This window comes from Hemibagrus wyckioides, linkage group LG06 (genome assembly GCF_019097595.1).
Source record: "Hemibagrus wyckioides isolate EC202008001 linkage group LG06, SWU_Hwy_1.0, whole genome shotgun sequence".
Lineage (NCBI taxonomy): Eukaryota > Metazoa > Chordata > Actinopteri > Siluriformes > Bagridae > Hemibagrus > Hemibagrus wyckioides.
Genome location: NC_080715.1, coordinates 24,321,602 through 24,345,941, shown reverse-complemented (window position 1 = coordinate 24,345,941; position 24,340 = coordinate 24,321,602). Strand labels below are relative to the sequence as shown.

The window sequence follows — 24,340 nt, the reverse complement described above, 5'->3', positions numbered from 1 at the left end:
AGTTAGAGTTATATGTATTATAATGTTAAAATATATATATATATATATATATATATATATATATATATATATATATATATATATATATATATATATATATATATATATACACAATATTAGACGTTTTAAATCCTGACTATATTTCAGTGAGGCTGCTTTGTGACAATGGGCATTTTTTAAAAGCACTGTACAAATAAAACTGAACTGAATTGAATAATAATATTAAAAGCGTGTTATGCCTAGAGGAAAAAAAACATTTTGAAAGGCAGAAGGAGTTTGGAGCCATTTATGGCTGGGTAAAAGAGAACAAAATGAAATGTCCTTTCTATAAAGTTGAGCTTGAGGTAATACAGAGATTTTAGTGTCCATTAACATGTAGTAGATGTGCTTAGTGTCCAAGAGGACAGATATTTATAGGCTGGTATGCTTAAATAACACAACCTCATATCATGCTAGTAGGTGTAACATATTGCACATGACATTCAAGCACCTTTAATTATTTCTTATTATTTCTATTCAATCTTTTTTTTTTTTAAACATAATTTCTTACATGTTGTTTATTTATCTGCACAATCTAAGCACAATAGGCTGGGTTTTCATGTTGTATACTGTATTTTATTTGTGTTCATGACAAATAAAATCTTGATTCTTGAGTTGAATCTTGAAATTAATTCATTAATGGAAGCAAGTCTGTGGTGAAAATGATCGCTTGCTTTTTTTCCCCCATATATTTCTGTTAATGTTGTAACTTTTTCTGTCTTTAGTTACGATGCCACTATATTAGCTGCTAGAGAATAGACGTATTTATTCCGGTTTAAACCTGTGTGATTTTCATATACAACAACATTAAAATGTAGCACAAATTCAGTCTTCCAGTCACATGGATTCACACACCCATGTGCAAAGAGCAAAACATCTGTTGGTGTAACAGAGAGAGATTCGGAGAGGTCAAGCTGCCTGACCGGGGAATAAGCCGCCAGGGCAGCGAGGTCCTGATTCCAAATATCAAGGTCAAATTTTTTTTTTAAAGCTCCCATATATAAAAGCAGACGACAGTTTAATCACATTATGGTTAAAGCAGGTCAGAATTATCAGCGGCTAATGTAGAACACATACACATCCACATCCTGTCATCCACAGGCACTCAAAATGCTGATCTCTGCTTTGCTTCGCCAAAATAACTGGGACTGTTCTGTTGCCATGGTTTTGTTTTGAACGAATAGCAGAACTACAGCTGTTTTTTTTTTTCCTTTTTTTTCTTTGCAGGTGTTTGTACTGTTTGTCTTTAAAGAGTTGCTTCATAAATGTCAAATATAGTCTGTACTTGAATCATGGACGATTTTCCTCCATTCTATTTTTTTAAGTGACTATTATCTGAAGCTCCTGACCTGCATTGCATATAATAATCTATAAATACTCGCTGACCCCTTTAATTGGAAAACCTATACGAATCCAAGGACCAAGGAAGTGTCCAAACTGGTTAGAGCTGACAGGAAGTCAAAAGCCAGTCTTTACAACCATAATGAGCAGGAAAGCATCTCAAGAAACAGAACACGTTGAGCCTTAGGTAAGATGTTCCACAACAGTACATTGGGTTCCACTTCTGTCAGCCAAGAACAGGAATCTGAAGCTACAGTGGACACAGGGGTACAAAAACTGGACAGCTAAAGATTGGAAAAGACTTTCATAGCATGGAGTCAGAAGCATGTTTGAGATACCGGGCCACATGATGGCATTTCAGCGTGCAGCCTGGACTAGATGAAAGGTGAGATATGATATCAGCCATTCGGAAAGGATTTGCTGTGTCTGAGAATGCAGCGTATCTTTGAGACCGAGACGTCTGAGTCTAGAGGCAAGGAGCCCTCCATAGCCGAGCAGCAACTTTGTCTGACCTGATCGCCGCTTTCCTGCCCTGTTTCAAGCTCTCTGACAGATGGGGAGAAGCTTGAAACTGCTTGGGATTCCTCTGGCATCCTCAGTCTCTCCCATTTAGACCAGGCTTAAAACAAGCAAGTGTCAGAACTGTCAGAATTATTGCATGTCCTGTGCAAGACAGAGAGAGAGAGAGAGAGAGAGAGTGTGGGGGAAGCTGGGAACATATGTTATTTACCAGTATATAGTATTTAGTCCTGCTTATATTTATATGGAACATGTGCTACATATTTGATTTACTTTTATATTTTCAAGGAAAATATCACAAAAAATCACTTTTTGGCATGCCAACAGTTTACTCAGTGATGGACAACACCAGTGCTTGTTTGATGGCCATGCCAGTAAAATATATGCACTAATAAGCAACTAAAACATGCCTCCATGCTGCTGAGTGCCAACAAAACAGCAGCTCTCTGAAGGGAGCCATAACTCCTGCATGTCACTCTTTCACACTTAACCATAGATCCCAATTAGGGCATATCACAGAGGTCTGTTTTGATAAAAAGCAGGATGAGGCTGGTGGTCAGACTGTGCTGCCTGCACCTCAACGCTTTTTGATTTAAGGGGCAGCATCATTAATCTGAGCACCTGAAGCAGCTGGAGCTGCAGTCTGGTTCGTATTGCTTGGTTGGTCACGGCGCACACTCTGCTGTCCTCAGTCTGCTCAGCTAGGCTGTGTATGCGGGAAGGTCAAACTTGTTCTCAGATGCTAATTTGTTATCAGTTCTCTGATATATAATAGCACGGTGGCACTCAGTAAATTAGACAACGATATTGCTATTGTCATCCGACACCGTGTACATGCCCATGCTGAATTTGGTTATCCCTCCTGACTGGGTACCAGGGGAAATGAGACAGGACATGTGGTTTTACCTAAAAATAGTGCAGACCATCGATAGATCAAATGCAATAACAAAGACATTCTAATTAGTATTTCTTGTAGAAGTCATTAATCTACTGCACAAGTGTTGTGACTGTCAAAGTTCTACATCCTTACTAATCCTTTTTCTGATGGATTTCTCAGACATTGTCCATCCATCCATCCATCCATCCCCCAATCCACCAATCCATCCATCTAATCATCCACCAGTCCCTCCATCCCTCCATCCATCCATCCATCCCTCCATCCACCAGTCCATCCAACCATTCGCCCCTCCCTCCACCAATCCATCCACCAATCCATCCATCCATCCATCCATCCATCCATCCACCAACCAACCAACCATCCACCAACCAACCCATCCATACTATAGACAATTTAGAGATTCAAATCAGCCTACAACTTGTCTTTGGAAAGAAGGAGGAAAATGGAGTACCCAAAGGAAACACTAAAAACACAGAGAATACATTCCAAGTCCATGAACACAGATCAGAGGTGGCAAAGCATATACTACAACACTAAATAGGACATGACTAAACATGATGAAGCATAGTCATGCATAGTAATAAAAGATGCAGACACCCTGTGTCTGGTAGTTCTTTGAAGAGCATCATGTACACACTTATACACACTTGATGTCAATCCATATCAAATGTTTAGTAGTATTTTTGCTACTTCGGCCTTTCATCACCTGATAATCTCCAGAGAAACTCTTTCACTATTATAACTGTGACCATAACACATACTTGAGTAGGATATGGATAGCCCTGGGTTGTTGCTGAGCAATCTCAAGCTGCACTATTCATTGTAGAAGCATGATTAGAGTTTTTTTTTTATTTTGCAGACAAGAAGGATAAGGAAAGCTGGTCCTAGATAAGAGAAAATGATTTACTGACCACTGAGGATGGGCAAGCCCTGATCTGTCATGCACTAATAACCTAACATTTATGTCATATTTGGACTTAAATCACCCAGTTTCTTTTTAAACTTGACATCCCCACAACATGACACTTTAACTTCCAAAGATTTAAAGATCTTTATTACACAGTGAAGTAAAATGTTATTATTATATGAAATAATTAACATTGCAGCCATGTCACATTCCCATTATCTCTTATTTACACTCCCACTAAATACAAGTGTGCACCTGCTGCGTAACTGAAGTAGAAGATAGTTTGTAATATGACAAATTCTAAACAGTTGTGTTGTGCTACACTACAGCAGCTTGGACAGCGGATCAGAAAATGCGATCGTGTCACAACTGTTTTTATTTTTATTATTTCTTAATGTTTCAGATTTAAAAGTTTCTTTGATTGTATTAAAATCTTGACTTAGATTAGAAAATATCAGAAGGTTTAGAAAAGGTTTAGAAAATAGTTCATGATGATCACATGATTTTCAGTTAAGTATTAAGTCTAAATTCTTACTTTGTAAATTGTATTGAAATGTAGGACCATATTACTTTTTTTTTTTTTTTAGAAATGATTGCATCTGTTGAGTATATGTTCTTATATTTTTTGTGCTTTTGTGATCTGCTGTGAAGTTTAATAATAATAATAATAATAATAATAATAACAGTAATATTTATTATTTATTATTATTATTTTTACTGCAAAAAGAGTATTTTTTAAACGATGACCTTCCGTCTTCCTTACACTCTGAACTGTATGTGTTCTGTCATTAATTATTACAGAATGAAACATTTATTTTGGTATGCAGAGGTCTTAGCATGATCTTTAAGCATGTGGAGGAGTTTCTGTGTGTCTATTTCCGTCAACATTTGAGATATTTTTTATATTTTTTGGTTTAACATTGAGATCTATGATGAACACTTTATATGATATGATAATATGTTGTATATCATATATTAATGTGTACAGGTCCTATGATATACAGTATTATATGTGCTAGTTTTAAAATAGAGTATTTGCTGCCAAATAAAATGAGTTATTATGAAGTTCGTCTTGAGATTTGGTTTAAATGTTTCATAGAGGTGGTTGTTGAACTTCCTGTTGTTCTTCATACACATCTGATTGAATGAATGGGATCCTACGGCTATGGACCCCGACCACCTTTCCAGACAAACACTTTATCCCACTGTACAGTAGGTCACACAGAGTAAACCTCTGCTTAAGGTTAATGCACGCTTTAATTACACAGAATCACATGGCTATAATCTCCACATCACCAAATGGCTTTTAGCTTACTTTGATAAGGTCAGATTAAAAATCGTGACAACATTGCATTTGCCGTTTGGATGAAACCGCTTCCTTTGTATTTCTTGTCAGTTTAGTCCATGCCACAGTGTGGACTCGTACTCTACTGTGGCCCATGCGTGGCTTTATGTTTCCTAGAGTTTGTGCAGGACTGCAGCATGTCTTCCTGACTGTGCTTGAGAAATTTGTGGCATCGGCAGTGTGGGTCACTTTCAGACCTCCTGCTTCTGCCAAACATGTTCAGATGAAATGTGTCCTTCTGAGTTATTCTACAGCTGTCTGTGAGCTGTGTGCTGGATCACTGGTGGGGTGCAGTGGCCTCAGCAAAAGCACAAACCAGCAAAGAATGATGAGACTTTCTGTCAAAACCAGTGACTGGGGATCAGCCAAGTCAGTCAGAAACCACCAGTGCTGTCATAAAAGCTGGGCTGTGAGCTGCTGTGACTTTTTGTGTAGAGGTTTTTTTTTTTTTTTTTGTTTTTTTTTAAATATTTGTGACAGAAAAGATGGCTTGAGAAAACAAAGCTCTGTACTTTTATTATTACTACTATTACTTTTAGTACTGTTATACTGCACCAATGTAAATCAGTGATACATAACTGGGTAATCTACTGTACAGAATGTTGTAATTTTCTTTAAAATAATTTAACAATGAAATTATGGATAAAAACAGTAGATACAAGCACTTTATACGCATAACACTATGTCATGATGGCAAGAAAGTATTTTGTTGGAAAATGCAGCCTGTTGTTTAAGTTTGTGTATATGTTTGGTCATGTGGTGGTGAGATTAATAACTTGGATAGGCCTTTTTATTCTTTTTATTCTCTTTCCTCTGTGAAAGTTTCAAATTTGTCATAGGGTTACATTGTAGATGTATATACACTACTACAGTTACATTTCAGCTACATCCATGAAAGAACCTCTTTTTTAGAGATCTTCATAGATGATATTTCAGATATGGAGCAAATATCCATTTTTTCCTTAGCGTGCATTGTTCTTGTAATATTCTTTGGAGAATTTGTTAAAAATAACGCATTTAATTGAACACACTCAACACACTCTGACATACTCTAAACTGATACAGACAGTGAGTGTAACATGGAAGGTGACTCATCTGGGTTTCAGATGTGTTTTTAGTCTGCTTATCCCTGCATATGATGTTCTTCGCTATATTTTTTAAACAGATCATTTCATGATATTGTCTGAGGCTTTAAAGCGGAAGATCCCCACAGAATCCAATCTCATTCGTTCCCATGTGGCAGGCTAAGCCGTGACTCTGTCAGGTTGTCAACTGGAGCGGTGTGTGTACTGTGATTGCTGCAGCCGGTCGACCTTCCAGAGCGGCGTTTGTCAGCTTGTTATAGAAAAGGCCAAGCTCTCTTGGTCTCTCGGTAATACCTAGTGGATTGTTTAGAGTCAGCCCTTTTGCCACAGGACTGGCCTCAATTTAAAGATCTGTGGCTGTTTGGTGGCCAATGCTGGATCATGAGCACTTCATCTTTCAATGTGAAGTTTTGAGCTGGATGTGTGCTACCTCTACTTTTTTTCCGTTAATGCAATTGATTTGTGTAATAAAAGCTGCATGCTAGAAAGAAAGGGTCTGACGTTGACAGCTCATAAGAATCCAGAATTGAGTTATTGGCATATTGATAAGAACAATTCTGTGTAGTAATGTAGCCACCTCACTGGTTCAGGGTTTACGGTTAGATCATGAGATCAAGCTTGAGTTACAGTCTGCTTTTAGACATTTGCATTTCTGGTGTTTGGCAGACACCTCTATCCCGAGCAACTTACAATTCATATCATTTTATACAACTGAGGGTTAAGAGCTTTTCTCAAGGGCCCAACAGTAGCATCTTGGTGGACCTAGGATTCAAACTCACAAACTTTCAAACAGTAGTCCAACACCTTATCCACTAAGCTACAACATTTTGCATCTACCTCGTTTTGCATGTACTCCCAGTTTCTACATGGGTTTCCTCTAGGTTCTCCAGTTTCCTTCCACCTTCAGTAGACACTCTGGTAAAGGGACTGTCCATAGATATGAGGATGTGCCTGGTGCTCTGCAATGGACTGACATCCCATTCCCCAGTCAGGGTGTACTCCTGCCTCATGCCCAGTGTTCCTGAGATCCTGGGCTCCACCATGAACCTGACCAAGTTTTATAGCCTGTTGCCAATTTTATAACACTATACATGAAGACATTTGGTTGCATAACTTTGCCAAAAACTGAACTTAACAAAAAACTCTCTGAAACCTGCTTTGTGTTGTAACCTCTTCTTCTCTGCTTTGTCCTCTGAACCCACATCACACTGGAAGTGCGATCGCATGCTTTCTGTCTGTCTGAATGCACAAGAGAGATGGACCAGTGCTGTTTAAAGAGCATTTAAGTGTCCAGAGATTTAACCTTTTCACACAGCCTGTGTTAAAAAAAAAAAAGTCGATGCACAGGGTCTGTTTCCTCTGGGAAGCCTTAGTGAGCGCTTGAAGTGTTTCGGTTCAGCCTGCTCTTTAAAAGCTAAAGTGCTCTCGAATGCCAGTCTGTCTGTGTGTGTGTGAAATAGACAGAGACAAGAAAGATTAAGAAAGATGATAAAAATATAGAGATATATATTAACTTCTAGACTTCTATGCATGGAATATGGGCCCAGTTGCTGTATCTGGCTAGATGAACTGGATTCAAAGCTTCAAACCTCAGCTTAGACCAGTACACAAAGTAGTAAAGAAATCTGTAACTTGTTTCACCCATAATTCTTTTAGCATGGTGTAATATATCACAAAACGCTAATCTAATATTGATGAAAATATAAATTGTATGACCTGAAGGCTTCTGTGTTGGATTATCCATCATGTCACAAACTATAAGCATTTTTTTTCTCACCTTTTTTTAAGCATCCCAGAAAATGCCTTGAAATGTTATTTCTCCTAACACGGTGTCTTCCTGAGCCAACAACTGACTCAATGATTCTGCCTACAGAAGCTCTGTGGGCTCAGCCCCAAGGTGACCCTCCCAACCTTCTGCTCATTACCTCTTGTGCAGCCAACTCTCATCAAAACTTCCACATTCCTCTTGCATTTGGCTACAAAATCCACCAAACAGACACAAATAAGCATGCAGAACGAAATACCTAAGGGCTTTACATGAATTTGAATGAATTTATCTGCAAAGTATCTTTCAAAACACTCCCCCAGTGACCAAATTCCGCCTTTGTTTTGATGTTTATGATCATTTTTCATGCTTAATCTTGGATTTGCTGAACTGCTACGCTAATTTCAATTACTTACAAACACTTATAATGTCAGGACTCCAAACTACACTTCCCATAAGCCCCGGCATGTCACGTTTTCAATCATTTTTTTGGTTTTACTCTGATTAGCACCAAGGTCCTGTGTATCAACATCTCATTATCAAGCTGTTGTAGTTGTCGTGTTTGTGTGTTGATGCGTGTACCTTAGTCTCGATTATAGTCTGCGTGTTTTTGCCTTGTATCTTCAGTTTAGGTTTATAGTTATTTTCCTCCAAAAAGTATTAGTTTTACAGAAATCTTCACTTGATGCACAAATCCCTGACCCTGAGTTCTCCACTATAACACACCATTCTCCCCAGTCTTCCTGAACCAGCCAGTGAAATTAATACTCAAAGATTTTAGTTTTAGTCACATTCAAATGAAATTTTCCCCATGTTCCTGTTAGCCAAATATACAAATGTTCTTGTTAGCCTTCCAGGATGCATTATCTTATTATAGGCTCATTAAACCTTTCTAACATATGCCTCCAACTTTCTCTCTAACATACAACAACTCCTTTATAGAGAACTAGATGCTTTTAATAATGTTACTGTAGTAAGCTTCATTAATTCAGTGATTTTGGCAGGATGGCAACATGCACAGCACTTTTAACTAGCTGAATATATACATTTTGGAACTGTAGTTGAAATAGTTGCTAGTCGTAACAAGAAGTGTTGTAGCTTCTCATTTCCAATGACAATATTTTAACTCTTTTTCCCCGAGGAATGTTCAGAATTGAATGTCATGTCACACACGTCATGTCAAAGTATTTCTATTTTGTCTAGCTAACTAGTATGCAAAATATTCCTAAAAAAGATTTTAAAAAGCCTTACAAACCCAAAACAGTCATTTTTTCCCATATAAATGTTCAAAGTAAATGGTGATATCAAACCCATTTCCATTCTCTGAGACGCCCCAAGTGTTTGTTCTTAAGCTTCTAAAATTTAAAGCTGTTTTTTTAACTACTAAAATTCTGTGCAAGGTTCTCCCAACAGAGAAAAACATCTCACACTGAAAGCTAACAGCATCCTGACTGATTTTATATCAGACTTACGGACATAAAATAATTCATTTGCTTACACTGATTGAAAATATCCCATAAGTTGGTCACCAGTGTGCTGGTAGAAAGGGTTAACATTTACATCTAAGAAGAGAAGAGTCTGGTGTTTATCTGGTGTCAACCAATCAACTAGTTTTGTCATGTTTATGTTTTAAAGGAAAGGGATCATGTAGGGGTTCAGGATTTAACCCAGTGATTTAACTTTTATGTTATGACATTTTTATTTTTCCCCTAACAGCACAAACATATACCAAAAAATCATTTCTGTGGTATTAATAGAACCCCATATAATAACATCCAAAAAGAACTGTACTGTTCACATAACTGTCACTCATAAATCATCCCAGTTTGTGGGGTCTTTCTATATAAGTATTCCATTCTGCATCCCAGTTATTACTAGCATTGCTTATTTTGCCCTTTTCTGGCTTAAAGATTCAGCTGACAGTATCTACACTTGTGCCTTCTTGTCTGTACGAGTGAAGGAACGCAGCAACTCAGCCTCCTGAACAATGACCTTTTTCCATGGATTAATAGGCTTTATACTGACAGCATTAATAAACAGTTTTGCTGCTTTCTGCATGCTTATGAGGAATCACTCTGCATGCAAATAGCACTTCCCCCATCGCTCATCTACATTCATTCACCAGCAAAACAAAAGCATGCGTTGCTTAAAACCATGTTCTTTTTTTCATTAGCTTTGCTTCTGTCTTTCGTTCCTGCTTCATCTGAATCTCTCTTCCAGCTGTCGGTCTATTTTATTTCAGCACTGTTTGGCTTTATATTGTTCTTTTTTTCCCTCCTTACTGACCCAGAGCACCATTTCTCAACTCTGTTAACCGCAATCTTTTTTTTCCATACCCCTCTCATTCTATCTTAATCTGTGTGTGTGTGTGTGTGTGTGTCTTTCTCTCATCTCCTCTCTCAGCAGGATGGGCTGATTATCTGTGTCTAAAGCAGGCTGTCCTATTCTGGTCAAGGTCAATTATGGCCACACATTCAAAGTGAAGCGAATCTTTTGTGCGTAATCCAGATATAGAAGGGTGGTGGGTTTGAGCCGAGAGGAAATGAACTGCCATGTCTCCTAAATGTTTTGATATTTTCTTCCCCCTCTCGCTCTCTCCTCCTTCTCCATACCCAATCTAGCTGCTGTCTTTTTTTCTTCCTTTGCTCTTCAGTTACCTTAATTGAACCGTCACCGTGCATCGCCGTATAGTCCGTAGCTGACCTGCACCGTGCCAAACTGACACACCTTCACAGCTGAAATAAGCACCATGCAGTAGCTGCTTAATTCTTAGTAATTTTCTTAGTAATTATCCTGTCATGTTCTTTTCGAGGTGCTTCCCCGTCTTGCCATTGTTTCCTACAATGACTCTAGAAATAGAGACAATAGCTCCTACCTATGTATTTGAATGCATGAACAGTTCCTGTTCCTCTTCACGAAAGAGGAGAGGGAAAAAAAAAATCACTTGCCTTCCAGGACCCCTTGAGTGTTACCATGGTAACCCAGTGGAAACGTACGTGCTGTTTTTAATAGTAGAAAATGAAAGGCTGTTAAAAGAGCATCAGTGAAAAGCAGAAATTCTGCTTCTAACTAATAACGTTCCCACGGTGGATGGAGAGCAAGGTGAGGATAGCCCAGGCGCATGTCACTTGACTCATTTGTTGGCTACGGCGCAAAACCAAACAGAAGCTCATAGCGAGCTGCTGGCATCGACTAGCCGATTCCTGCACCGCCACCTCTGGCAGCCATTCACACGCTCAGTGCAGTGATGTGTAGGAGTGTAGGAGGTGTACACTTCTCTCAGGGAAGCAGTACCTCTATGTAGGACGTCTAAGCATGTCTCTGCCGGACCATGGCGTGGTCTTGACTACTTGCAGGATAGGATTGTGATATTTTCCACATGCTTAAGAAGGTTCTGTGAATTATAAGTAAGATACTAAGTATATATAATTTTTAATCATTAATGATATGCTGTTTCGTAATTAAGATAATCCAGTTCTCAGGTCTGAGTTAGGTTTTCTATTTTCTAAAGCTTTTGTATGCCTGTGAAATGCACTTCTTTAGAATTTAGAAAGGCACGTTTAGATTTTTGTGTTCCCTTTATAAAGTCAAAATCAGCATCAAAGCTGCTTTTTATCATCCGCTTCAAAACATTGCTTTGTGACTCAGTGTCCTCTCTGTTACAGTAATTTGTAAGTGGAAAGCAGTCAAAGTCTGAAACATCAAAACCCTGCTGTCAGTACACTAAAACTGGGACAGCCAATCCTGTAAGAGCAGCATTTAATCATGCATTTAATCATGCAGATGCAGGTTAAGAGCTTCGGTTTGTGTTCAACTTAAACATCAGGGAAAGATGTGATCTGATCGACTTTGATGATGGTGTGCTTGTAGCTGTTGAATGAGCTGGACAAAGCAGCGATGAAGAGATTATTGGAGAATGGTTAGACTGGACCAAGTACATTAAAACACATAGGACCTTGAGGCTAAAGCTACAGACGACTTCATCGGGTTCTATTCTTCTGTCAGCCAAGAGCAGAAACATTGAAACCATAGTGGGCAAAGACCCACCCAAACTGAACAGTTGAAGATTGGACAAATCTACCAGGTCAGATCTTTCCAGATGTTTGCATGGTCTCCATGTGCTTGAGGGGTTTCTTCCGGGTATTCTGGTTTCCTTCCCCAGTCCGAAGACATACATTGTAGGCTCACTGACATGTATGAACTGTCCGAAGTGTGTGAATGTGTGTGTGACTGTGCCCTGTGATTGGTTTGCGCCCTGTTCATGGTGTCACCTGCCTTGTGCCCCAAGTCCCCTGGGATGGATGGATGGATGGATGGATGTATGGATGGATGGATGGATGGATGGATGGATTAGATCCCCCTAGGATAATATTAGAAAGTGGCATATAAACATATTACTTTATTATAATGGTAATATAGAATCACATTTTGTTCTTACTGGGATTGTGTACAAAATGAATTGCTTAGATTTTTCCTTCAAATTCCCCGTTATGTAGTTGGATGTATGTTTTTTCAATCGTCACCAGAACTGGACAGAGTTCTGGTGACCCTGTACCCACTGTAGCCTCAGGTTCCTGGTTCTTGGATGAATATGCAGTGGATATATTGGAATAAGTCAGTCACAGAGATGAGCATTAAAATAGGAATTTGTCACGATCATCCTTTCAGTATTTGATATGTAAAACACTGTAATTAGTTTTAATTGCTGGCTCTGTGTCAGGTTGTGCCATGCTGAAAATCTGGTGCCATCGTGTGATTTGGAAATGAGTGTTCAGCATGCTCTATCCAAAAGCATCTAACTAATTACTCTTACCAACCAGTGAGAAATATGCCTCACCTGATCTTTAATTATCTTTTTGATATGACACAGGCAGCCATGGATTTTTAAAATGTTGCTTGCTTTTGTCTTCAATGTAAGATATTTATGTAATTTATGTGATTGTTGCATGCAATAACAGCTGACACGTCTTAAAGAGCTTTAGTGCTGAAACTGGAAATATCTTGTATGATATGCTTGATAAATACTTATGATGGCAGAAATGAACTCTCCTCTGGACTCAGATGACTCCAAGGACATGCTCTTGGGAAACCTTGAGACCATGTGCATGGTGAAACATTGCAAGAGGATTCTTCATAAGATCAAGACTGTGGCACAGATTGTGTTAGAGAGCTGCACACTCCGGAGGGGTTTAACACAGAGTTGAAAAATGATACACCTGCATTATATGCTGCTGGAGGATGAACACAATGCTGGTGCAGTCAATGAAACCTTCCTTTAGTGTTTAATCAAGGGGACTGGAGAACCCTCCAAAACAAATCCGAGTTCAACTCCCTTACATAATGCAATTTCTTCCCATTCAGTCAGCCATGACATCTCCCCAACGTGCCACTTAGTCCCTGCATCCTCTTCTTCTCGAAAACTAAGGCTACCAGTTGTCTGAAGCTGACAGGGAACAATTTAACAAGCGGTAATAAACTGAGAGCACTGTGGGATTGCCTGCGTTTGAAGAGAAGATAAAAATAAGCAGGTGGAATTTAGAGAGTTCTGCAACATACTTGTTAATAAAAGAAAACACTTTACAATAAAGGATTGCCTAGAGGACTCTGTAAGGTTTCATCTAAAATAAAAAATAAAACAGAGAAAAGAGAAAGCATGTGTGTTTTACTGCCCTGCATGAAGCCTGGCACAAATGAAATATCAGTTGCGTCTTAACTAGCCAGTAGTACAGCGTTATCGCTTTAATACCTGCCTCAATTACAGCAGATTGGTTTTGTCGCTTGGTGAATTTCCTTTTACAACATTTAGTGTATGTCAAGTCATGATGGATCTGGGGTTTAATCTAAAAGGACTGTTATTACCTCTTATTATATAACAGTGTGGAATTTATTAGCATGTGTAAGTAAGCACACGCTTGTTTCAGTGCTGGCAACAAGCACAGTGCTTCCTGGATTTATGAAGTGGCGGAGTTATTGAACTGACAGACGGAGCCAACAAACTTTAATCAATGCAATAAATTGCAAGGTAATGCAATATATGAGACATGCAGCATTCACCAATGACACTGAATAAAGAGAGATAACCCGGTATTGAATATGAACGCCTTTATTAGTCATCTTTCATAGTTCGGCAGCGATCACGAAGTACGATAGCATTGTCATTGCGTGTGGAATTCTTTAAAACGTCTTATTACATCTTTGCTGTAGAATTAGTGCCAATATAATACATCTAATACATATTATCAGAGACAGCATGACAATATATATATATATTGTCAAAACAAATACTGATTTCTTAATGTTATTTAGCCAAAGCATTAACACAATAATTTTGTTTTATTTGAGTTATTAAAGCTCTGCAAATACTGCATGATCTTGGGTTATTTTGATGTGTTGTCATTTCCTTTAAATATACACTCTAAATAACACTAACTGTTCATCTCATCAATACATGCATCTGGAAGAAAAAAACATAAGAAACTGATTATTTTGCAGTGGTCTCTTATTTCTTTCCAGAGCTGCACACACACACACATATATATAACCACTAGTAATTTCTCAATCCATGCTGATCTATCATAGAAGTTAAAGGCGTCAATATAAAACTAGGTCAAATATGGAAATGATATATAACAATATATATATCATGTAAAAACCTGCCAGTCTTGGTGACCACATCTGTTTGGTGAAGCGTCATGCTTATACACTGCTGATTTATTCGTATCCTTTATGTTTAACAGGGCAGATGAGACGGATGGCCCTGGTGCTGATTCCCAAGAGATCTTGCATTCTTTGAGCTTCTCCTACTTGGAGAATTAAAATTACGATGAATAGATTAAATTGCATTATTAAAAAGGAAATAAATTGAAAGCCCACATGAATTATTAATACTTGGTGATGGAAGAAAAGATAAATCAGGGAATATCTAACATTGTCTTCGCTTGGTTATGTGGCACGCTCAAAATCAGGCATCATCGCTGTGCCTATAATCATCGTAGCTGTTTTATTGAAAACAAAGCTTTCTATATGCCAGAGTCACAATCTTATCTACATGAGCATATACCACCTTCATGTAGCAAACAAGTCACGAATCCTACAATCAAAACAAAATCTTAATGACCCTCTCTCTCTCTCTCTCTCTCTCTCTGTCTCTTACAGGAACTCTTTACAGCCGAATGCAAGTTCAAAGAGTCAGTGTTTGAGAACTACTATGTGATCTACTCGTCCATGTTGTACAGGCAGCAGGAGTCAGGGAGAGCCTGGTTTCTGGGTCTCAATAAAGAAGGCCAGGCAATGAAGGGCAACCGAGTGAAGAAAACCAAACCAGCTGCTCACTTCCTGCCCAAGCCATTAGAAGGTAATGAGTGCCTTGGGTCCTGGTTGGTGAACCCAGCTCCCCAGTGGTTTGCTTTGACTCCAGCAGTTCCATGAACATATTCAGCACATTCAATACAGATTTAGTTCGTAAACGATTCAGATATCAGGTTCATTTTTTAAACAAAAATATTTTTATATTTATTGGCGACATAAAGCTTTTTTGTCCCAAACCTTTCACTTAGAATGATATTAGAAAGAAAGTGGCTAATATCTATTAGAAGACATTCATAAATATATCAATAGTTTTATAATCGTTTGCGTAACAAAAGACTCTCATTGCTATGCTTCACAGAGCACATTTGCAGAACCATGACTCATGCATGTGATTTTTACAGTTGAAGCTGTGTGTGAGATTGTTTTGTTATATGAGTACAAAATCAGTTCATTTAAGCCTGTTATATCTTGCTAACTCAAATGTTACATAAAGGACTACAGTTGATCAAATTAAGAAAAGAAAAGTACAGGAAGCTTCATATTCATCCAGTTTTCTACTATAATTCCGAACCCGATCCGCAGGCATCGTCCCTCATGCCTGGGCTGGCACATGATGTTATGCTTCCTGCTTGAAATGTAGCTCGTAATGATGAGTGGCCTTTGAAATTTACAGCCATGGTTTGTGTGGAGCTGATAGGATTGTCCTGTCGTTGTATGAGAAATGTCGACACTTTATTGTGGCTCGGCAGACGAGACTCATGCCTCCCAGGCCACTTTCTCACATGCTGATTTGTGTGCATTATATAGCCACAAATGCAGAAAGGCCACCTGTTTGCAGCTGGAGGCAAGCAGGAGATCGGAGCTCTGCAGCGGCTCGGATTGGAACGAGGGATTTTTGGTGCAGAGCTAAGCTGAGTTTCTGTTATATAAGCAGGAGAACTTATCCCGGGAGATCAGGCCCCCCTCTTTTCAGAAATGTGGCATTCTGTCTGGTGCCTGTCTGACAGGTTACCTTAAACTCTGACAAAGTCACACAGGCTCTGTCAGACTTGGCCTAATGAACGCTCACTTCTCCACCGAGCATCATTTTAAGCTCGTACATGGAGAAGGAAGGCATTATGCTGGCCTTTTAGTTAGTTACAGGCTCATTATTTCACCTAAGCTATTGTTCACACCTTTCTCTCTTTCTCTGTGTGTGTGTGTGTGTGTGTGTGTGTGCGTGTGCGCGCTCTCTTCTCCTGTAGTCGCAATGTACCGAGAGCCATCATTGCACGATGTGGGAGAGACCGTACCCAAAGCTGCATCTGCACCTCCCGCTAAAAGCACAAGCGAGCCGGCCGTGATGAACGGAGGCAAGCCCGTCAGCAAGGAGGCTAGCAAGCCCAGCACATAGCCCAGCCTCGGCTCACAGAGAGAACCATGCTCTCCTTCTCTCTTGTTCGGATCTGGCCCAGACGAGCCCCTCTCCTCCTCTCCTCCTTTTTCTGCTCTCCTCTGACTTTCTCCATCCACTTGGCAAATCGATTGCAGAAGTGTGGCCAAGCGTAGCGACGAGGAGGATTCGACTGGATGAATCAGCTCAACCCGCACCATGGAATGCCCCAGCAGATATGGAATGCCTTTAACCCCCTACTCAATCCCTCCATCCCTCCATCTACACCTCCCTCCCTCCACGCCACCCCACCCCTTCCTCCACCACCCTGCCTGCACATACAATAACACGACCCATTTTTCTGTGACTGTGACAATCCTTCGAGAGTAAGAACGAAGAGCGGAACGGCGGCCGTGAGCGAGTTGAGTGGCGGCCATCTTTGTCCTGCTGATGGTCACCCGTGACTACTATTTTTTGAGCCCTGTAACAGAAGCGTCTAATTCAGATCTATTTTCTATACACAGTGAACACCAGCTATGCTCTGGGGAAGTAAACTACTGACTGACTTGCAAGAAAACAGGACTGTTGTCCTCGAATTTTTTTATAGAGTTTCTTCCTGTGTCTCCTGCTCAGTCCTTGCTTTCTCTCTCTTTTGCTTTCTCTTTCATTGGTCAAACTCGCACTCTTTTCTCTTTGTCCAGTGCTAGAGAAAACCTTTGCAGGGGCTACGTGTGGTTTTTTTCTAACAACCCTGACATCCATCTATGTGAACACATCCAGTACGCACACACACACCCCCAACCACCCATACACACTCACACACATACACACACACACAGTTACTCATGTAGGACTGAGGTGCCAGTGGCGGCTCCCTTACAGGAAGTAATTCAGGAGGGCTGGAGTCACCACAGAGCCTATAGAAATACAAATTAGCTTTTCTCTTTCTTGATTGATTGTGTAGAAAGAGACACTGGAAGCTGATTATTTACTTAGGGATATTACCCTCAAATCCATAAACACACATTGCCCTCCTGCACTCAGAGCATGGACCTGAATGCATGGAGGTGCCTGATACAAATATAGTATGTGTTCACATATCTCATATCTTCACCAAGCCGGCATATAGAGGAAGCCAAATTCTATTTTTCTTTACTGATAGCTTAGAGCACAAGCTCTAGGAACATGTATAGGCCTTGTAGGCCTCAGGTCAAGGCACTCCCCTTGTGCTGAACTTTCAGCCAATCCTGGTGTTCACTTAACGGGCCTTTTTGTTCCGCAAAAGCATGGGCAAGGTTAGTATTGTGTTCTATTCATGACGTATGATGCAAATCAAGAAATGGCTTCACTGTATGACAAAAAAAAAATGAAAAAGCTTTAAAAATAGACGTTTAATAATAATAATGACTAGCTATCATAATTAAATATGGAGAGTTTTTTTCCTAGCTCAGCATGCAGAGTCCAGTACTGCTCATATTGGCCTATTGTGTGCCTGTGATGACCTCTAACCCAGCATGCAAAAACATGTACCCAGTCTGTGCTGGGTTAAAGGTGCCTCATGCCCCCAAGAAACACACACACACACACACTCACACACACACAGAGTGGCTTAGTAAATCTATAAACACTCGTCTCACTTCCTATTCTTTTGTAATGATCTTGATTGTGAATTTTACCAAAGTTTATCAATCCATCCGAGAATCCAGAGCCACCGAATGCAGTAACATGCAGAGGGCAGCACTAAAACCTCACCCACTCTGTCCAGTTTTGCTTCTTTGCTCACTGTGACAAATATTCACCCTCACAACAGAATGAACTTTGCCTTTTTGAGTAAATCCTGGATGGGTGGGATTGTAGTCATTTGAGTATACAGTTCATCGGATTAAACACGTGGGGTACCTATCAGTTAATCACCTGCATGCTTTTCCTTAAGGACCAAAAAAAAATGGGAAAGGTACAATGGATCATTAGACTGTTTAGGTCAGCACTGAATTGAATGGGCATGTTATTCAAACGTTCTTCTCATCCTACTTTCTCTGAATTGAAATCATAGCACTTTCAATTCGTTATTGAAAGTTATCATTTACTCACGACTTTTAGCGAAACGATCAAGGATCTTCTGAATCTCTGATCAGATTTGATATTAAGCCTGTCTTGCTTTAATAACTCTCATATAGTTTAATGATTACGATTTAGAATGTTATTATGTAGACTGAAGCTGGGCTGCTAAATTGCAAATATATCCAAGGCTTCATTTGAAGACCTGTATTTTCTGGAATTTACTGGGATTATGAGCTACTTTCTATATTAGGATGTATCGAAGCACATTAGTTCGACTTACATATTTGTACAAAGCTGTGTTGCTAGAATGACATGCAGTGCCGTAGACAAAGGGAGTATAAAGCGTAATGAATGATTCGAGTTGAGAGCTGCTGTCCCGCTTCCACGACCTTCACAACACACACACACTGATCATTCTCTCAGATGAACTCTACATGCTGGGCTAAGTTGCCCTTCAAACCAGTTGACTAGTCCTAAAAAGGATGAATTTATTTTTGTAAATGACTGGTGAGTAAATGTACATCTGTTTGTCAGTCTGTTTGGTTTCTCCTCCTTCTCTCTCTCTCTCTCTCTCTCTCTCTCTCTCTCTCTCTCTCTCCTGTGTTCTTTTTCATAATGCAGGTGATGTATGATGATGTCTTTTCATCCTAAGAACACATAACCTGTTTATTCATTCTTTTCTTTCTCCTTGTTCATATATTTTTTCCGTGAAGTCCTTGTCATTTGTCATCTGTTCTTGGGTTCCAGTCATTAGTGTGACCATGACTTCATCTTTTGCATGGGAAGAGGATGGCATTTAAGAAATGCATGTTGTAGGCTATGTGTATCAAGAAATGTTGGTATGTACTGCTAATTTTACATATATGCAAAGAGTTTGTCTGCACTGTACAGTTTGTGTTTGTTGTATACACAGATACAACATATTGAATAAAATATTTATATAAAGGTGTACTGTAACGTCACTAAGAACCTTAATGCAATATTCTGTGCAGTATATTACTGCACTCAGCCTTTTTTGATGATCAAACTGTTGGCTAATAGTGAACATTGTGGGTCTTAATTCCCTTATTTTCATACTTCCTGGTCTATTGTCCTATAATATATAATGTGTGAACATGCCAGCATGGGCATTTCTCTCTAAATGACCTGTCTACACATTACACACCATTTCTAAGTGTAAAATGAATATATTTAACAGAGTTATGGCATTTTATTGTCAAAGTGGTTTATTGCAGAGCTTTATACAATTGCAGACATGCTGTTTTCTTACTTATTCTCCTAGCAACATTTCACCGTCACTTGTTTTTCAGGGTTTTCAGTAACACTTCAGTATAGGAGGACACATATTACACAGGAAATATTACACAGCTGAATATGTATAGAGATGAATAGAGGAGTTATTTGGCAACCTTAACACCTAGTGCTTTATTTCATCTTCTCACATTTTGTAGCTTTTACTGCAGATCACAAGGACTCGACTAAATTTGGTGAAAGTCCAGCTACAGAAACATTTTTTGCTTGAAAAGTGACTGGATGGTGTCAGCGCTTAATGATTAGTTCATGAATAAGAAATAAGACACGTCAGTTTGAAGTGCTTGCATAGCGCATAGCAGTGCTTCACGTTACCGCTTTTGACTTTTTTGGCATTTTGAACCTGAAACTGTTTTTAACACACCACATCGTCACTTCATTGATCGATCCAAAGAGGACATAAAATAAAAATCAAGCAACCAAGCCCCCCCAGTTCTAAGTAAGCTACCTAAATGCATGCATCTAGCTTCTGAGTGCTCAGACTGATCGGTGGAAATACTTCACTGGGCCTGGCAACCTCTTCCATAGCCATCTTCTCCTTAAAGACTACTGCTATGAATTAATATCTTACATTTAACCTCCTATATTGAAGTGTTATTATGATACAATATAAATTTGAACCACATTTCATGGTGTAATTGTAGTATCACTCACCTGAGTGCAGGGTTAACCTTGTTTTCATCCATTAAACCCTTTTGATTGAGGCAGAACTGTAACAAGCTCATATACACTCAGACGATGCTCTGACAAAGAATCACATCAGTAATAAAACACACTGTTTGGATCCTGCCCATGTACCTTCATCCTCCTGTGTGGCGTTAGTGAAAGTGTGTGTATGCAATCATTCATATACAAAAAAAACAACAAAAAACACATTTCGCATATAGTTGTAATAGAAACAAAAGAATTACAAGTTGTCTTCAAAACAATGTCTCTTGCTCATATTTGTTTGATTTGCATTTAAAAAAAAAAGGAAAACCTTGTTTTAATAAAGGAGATTTGTAACCAGTACAATGAATTCTGTTATATACGTGAAGCAGGTTTTCGTTCCCAGCTAACATTGAATATGTAACATTGAGCAGCACTTTTCTGATGAACAAACAGTCTTTGGAAAATGTACTCTTAGTACTCTTCTCCCACCCAGATTTCACAGGCGTTCCCTGTCCAGCCGTCCCAGCACTCGCAGGTCCCGCAGTTGCACATGCCATTTCCTGGAAGAGGATGTGAGAAGAGGAGCAGGAAATTAAATGCGACAGTCTCGTCATGACCTGCTACAAGATTTCAGTCCTCAATATCAGTGCAGTATACATCTAACCACAAATAAAAAACCTCTGTTTGGTTACTGGGTGACATATGATCTATATAAAACTGGAATTCCTGTCTGGGAATAAAGAACAAAGATTTTGAATGATTATATTCAATTAAGACCAAACATTTTCTTTTGGCTTTGCAGGTTGTGTGATGTTGCATGTTCATTATTTTTTCCCTTTTTCATGCATTTTATTTCTCGCTTATATGACTGAACCTGGCTTTGTGAAGGACTGTTACTGAGAAGTTTTGAAGGAGAACCAGTGTGTCTCTGTGCAGGCCTGAATACACCTGGCTGGCTCGCTGCAGGTGGAGGCTGCTGTGGGAAATTGCTATATCACTCCTCTGAGACAAACTGTTTTGCTGGTGAAGCTGTTGTTTCTACCCTGCTGTTTGACCAGACTGGATGCTTTACCCAGCTTTAACGCTGACCCACTGTGTCACAAATGAGTGACTTAAGACCAGTTTTCTCCATGTGCTTCCACTTTCTGGCTCACTACTATACTTGCTGAAATGTTGGAAGCCAAAAGTTGAAAGCTTGAATTGTAAAAAGTTCAACAACATCCTAGTTCAGACTAGGGATTGTACACCTACTGATTTTTTACCAGACCATTAATTCATTCTTCTTTTTCATCTATAAAAAATGGTTGCAGGACATCACTATTTTTAGGTTGTTTTATTTTTGTAGGAAAGAATTACAATTCAATTAGCGGACACATACAGGTTATACAGTATATTATATTTCCAGCCTTAAGGTTAATGACGTAAGGGAAGAAATTGGTACAATGGATGTGCAAAATTACAAATCTGTGTGTTATGAATGAACCCATTCCTAAAATGCATTTGTGGCCACTGAAACGGAAAGCATGCAGCATGGCTCAGGAGCTCTTTATTGCTTGATGGATGGAAGATGTGATGTCTACAGTGGTGTCTGAGAGGTTTGGAGGACTGAAATCCAATCTGGATTGGCCTCTACGACCACTGATCTAACTATAAATTAGCTGATAAGGATTATTTATTTGGGAAATTTAGTTATAAGTGTTTAACACACTAGCTTTGTACCTCTGAGGTTGGAGGTTTCCCCTTCCTCACTGTATGCTTAGAGTTTGCATGTTGTCCCAGTGCTTCGAGGGTTTCCTCTGCATTGTAGGGTGATTGGCATTTCTAAATTGTCCATAGTGTGTGAGTGTGTATGATGGTGCCCTGTGATGGGTTGACACCCCTTCCCACCCCTTGTGCCTTGAGTCACTTGGGATAGACTCCAGATTCCCTGTGACCAAATGGATGGATGGATGAATGGATGGACGGATGGATTGGATAGTAAAGAATAGAATTTGTTCTGCCACAGTGCAAGAACCTTTTGTTTAGCTTCAAGAGACAACAAAAAGACTGTGGGAGGAATTCATTGCATGGATTTTATTTCATGCAAAGTGATATCAAAGTGACATTTATAGTCCAGTAAACCAAAAGAAAATAAATAAGAGACTTTTCCCAGTATCGTCATTTGCAGTTGACTGTAGAATGGGAATTTTAGACCCCAGCTAGCCGACATATCCCCACTACAGCGATTATTAAATGTATTAATTTACTAGTCTATGCAACCCCAGCCCTGACTTCAGCTCCTTTCAAGCATAAGCAGACACAAAATAGCAGTGAACAGAAGTTTGTACTATATCGAGAAAAATGCTCCAGAGTAGCGAATGTTGAATATAAGATTGAATGCACTGAATTAGGTTTTTATTAGTTGAGGTAGAGGTTTTACTCTTGTAGAAGATGCTTCACATCACCAAAGAAACAGTTGGAATTTTAATCCATGGGGCATGAAATCGTGCACCAGGCATTCCTAATACATTGAATTTTCCACATCACTCATCAATTTATGGGTAATGAGAATCTCAGCTGGAGAAACCATGAAATGTGTGGATGTGAAATTAGTATTCGTAACCTGGCAGATACATTTTACATCATTATGCTTAGAAAGGTTGAGTGCATTACCATTGCCTCAGGAAATGCAAAACACTGCCTTGTTTGTATTTGCATTTTTGTCTCTTATCAAAAGACAGTATTCTCTTTGAAACATATGAAGATGATTTTAATAATCATTATGCATATGCTAATTGTGGCATACACCCTAATCACTAATATGCTAATCACTGACATTTAACAGGTATTTATAAATTGTCTTTGTCAATAATGTGTCACCCCTAGTTTCTAATGTTTGTGTGGGAGGAACAAGATAATTGCTCAAATGACATCGCAATAAATAACGAAGCCTGGAAACTGATAATTAAACAAAATTTTTAACAACTGTCCAGAGGTCAAGGATCCGAGCCATAATAAATACTAATTGAGTTTTCTATTATCATTTGGTCAGGAATCAGTTTTAAAGGAAAATCGCCACGATGTCCCCAGAGTTTGCTTCCTGTTGGACCACAGCCAAGGCCTTAAGCAGCAGGAAAGAATGAGGCAGTGAGGCTTTACTGATTGGACAGATCTGTCTTGGCTTGGAAGTGAGCTATCTAATCCAAAAATGAAGAAAAAATGAAAAATGAATGAAATTGAAGTAACATTCAAACAACCCTCGACCTGTCACCAAAACACAACACGCTGCAGTCGGGCCAAATAAATGAGTGTGTGTGTGTGTGTGTGTGTGTTTCAGACAGTTTGTATGGAGGTGTTAAAAAGTCTATATGTGTATGCAAACCCTTTCTGCTGTATATTATGTAAACTACAGGATTTCCTAAACTGAAATATATCAGAAATATTCGACTTGTAGCATTTTAAAATCCAAAAGATGCCCAAAAGTAAAGCGAGAAACGCAAACACAAATCATATTTATCTATTTAATTTGCATTATATTATGTATTAAATTAAATAAATAAATATCTTTTATTATTAATCTTTTATTTGTGGCCTACAGACTGACAGGATGTTCAGAAGTCCCACCAATCAAGCAGTTATTCTATATTTAATATGAATTATTCTATATTTTATATTTATATTATAAGATTTCATTATATTTATGTTCATTATATCTATTGTTATTGTTATTTTTATTTTTATTGACCATTCAACATTATT

The 24,340-nt window shown here is 38.9% G+C and overlaps 2 protein-coding genes across 4 annotated transcripts in view; one reads left to right on the top strand and one right to left on the bottom strand.

Annotated features, from left to right (window-relative positions):
* Nucleotides 1-20,744, top strand: part of fgf14 (fibroblast growth factor 14) — a 142,001-nt gene extending 121,257 nt beyond the window's left edge. For all 3 annotated transcript variants that reach the window (XM_058392689.1, XM_058392690.1, XM_058392688.1), the window contains exons 4-5: nucleotides 15,055-15,253; nucleotides 16,452-20,744. In XM_058392689.1, the coding sequence (XP_058248672.1) occupies nucleotides 15,055-15,253; nucleotides 16,452-16,600 (348 nt within the window). In that variant the 3' untranslated portion in view covers nucleotides 16,601-20,744. The remainder of the gene's footprint in view (nucleotides 1-15,054; nucleotides 15,254-16,451) is intronic.
* Nucleotides 20,745-20,884: 140 nt separating this feature from the next.
* itgbl1 (integrin, beta-like 1) overlaps nucleotides 20,885-24,340 on the bottom strand; it is a 57,314-nt gene continuing 53,858 nt past the window's right edge. Inside the window, exon 11 of the mRNA XM_058392687.1 lies at nucleotides 20,885-21,162. Within this exon, the coding sequence (XP_058248670.1) occupies nucleotides 21,074-21,162 (89 nt within the window). The 3' untranslated portion in view covers nucleotides 20,885-21,073. The remainder of the gene's footprint in view (nucleotides 21,163-24,340) is intronic.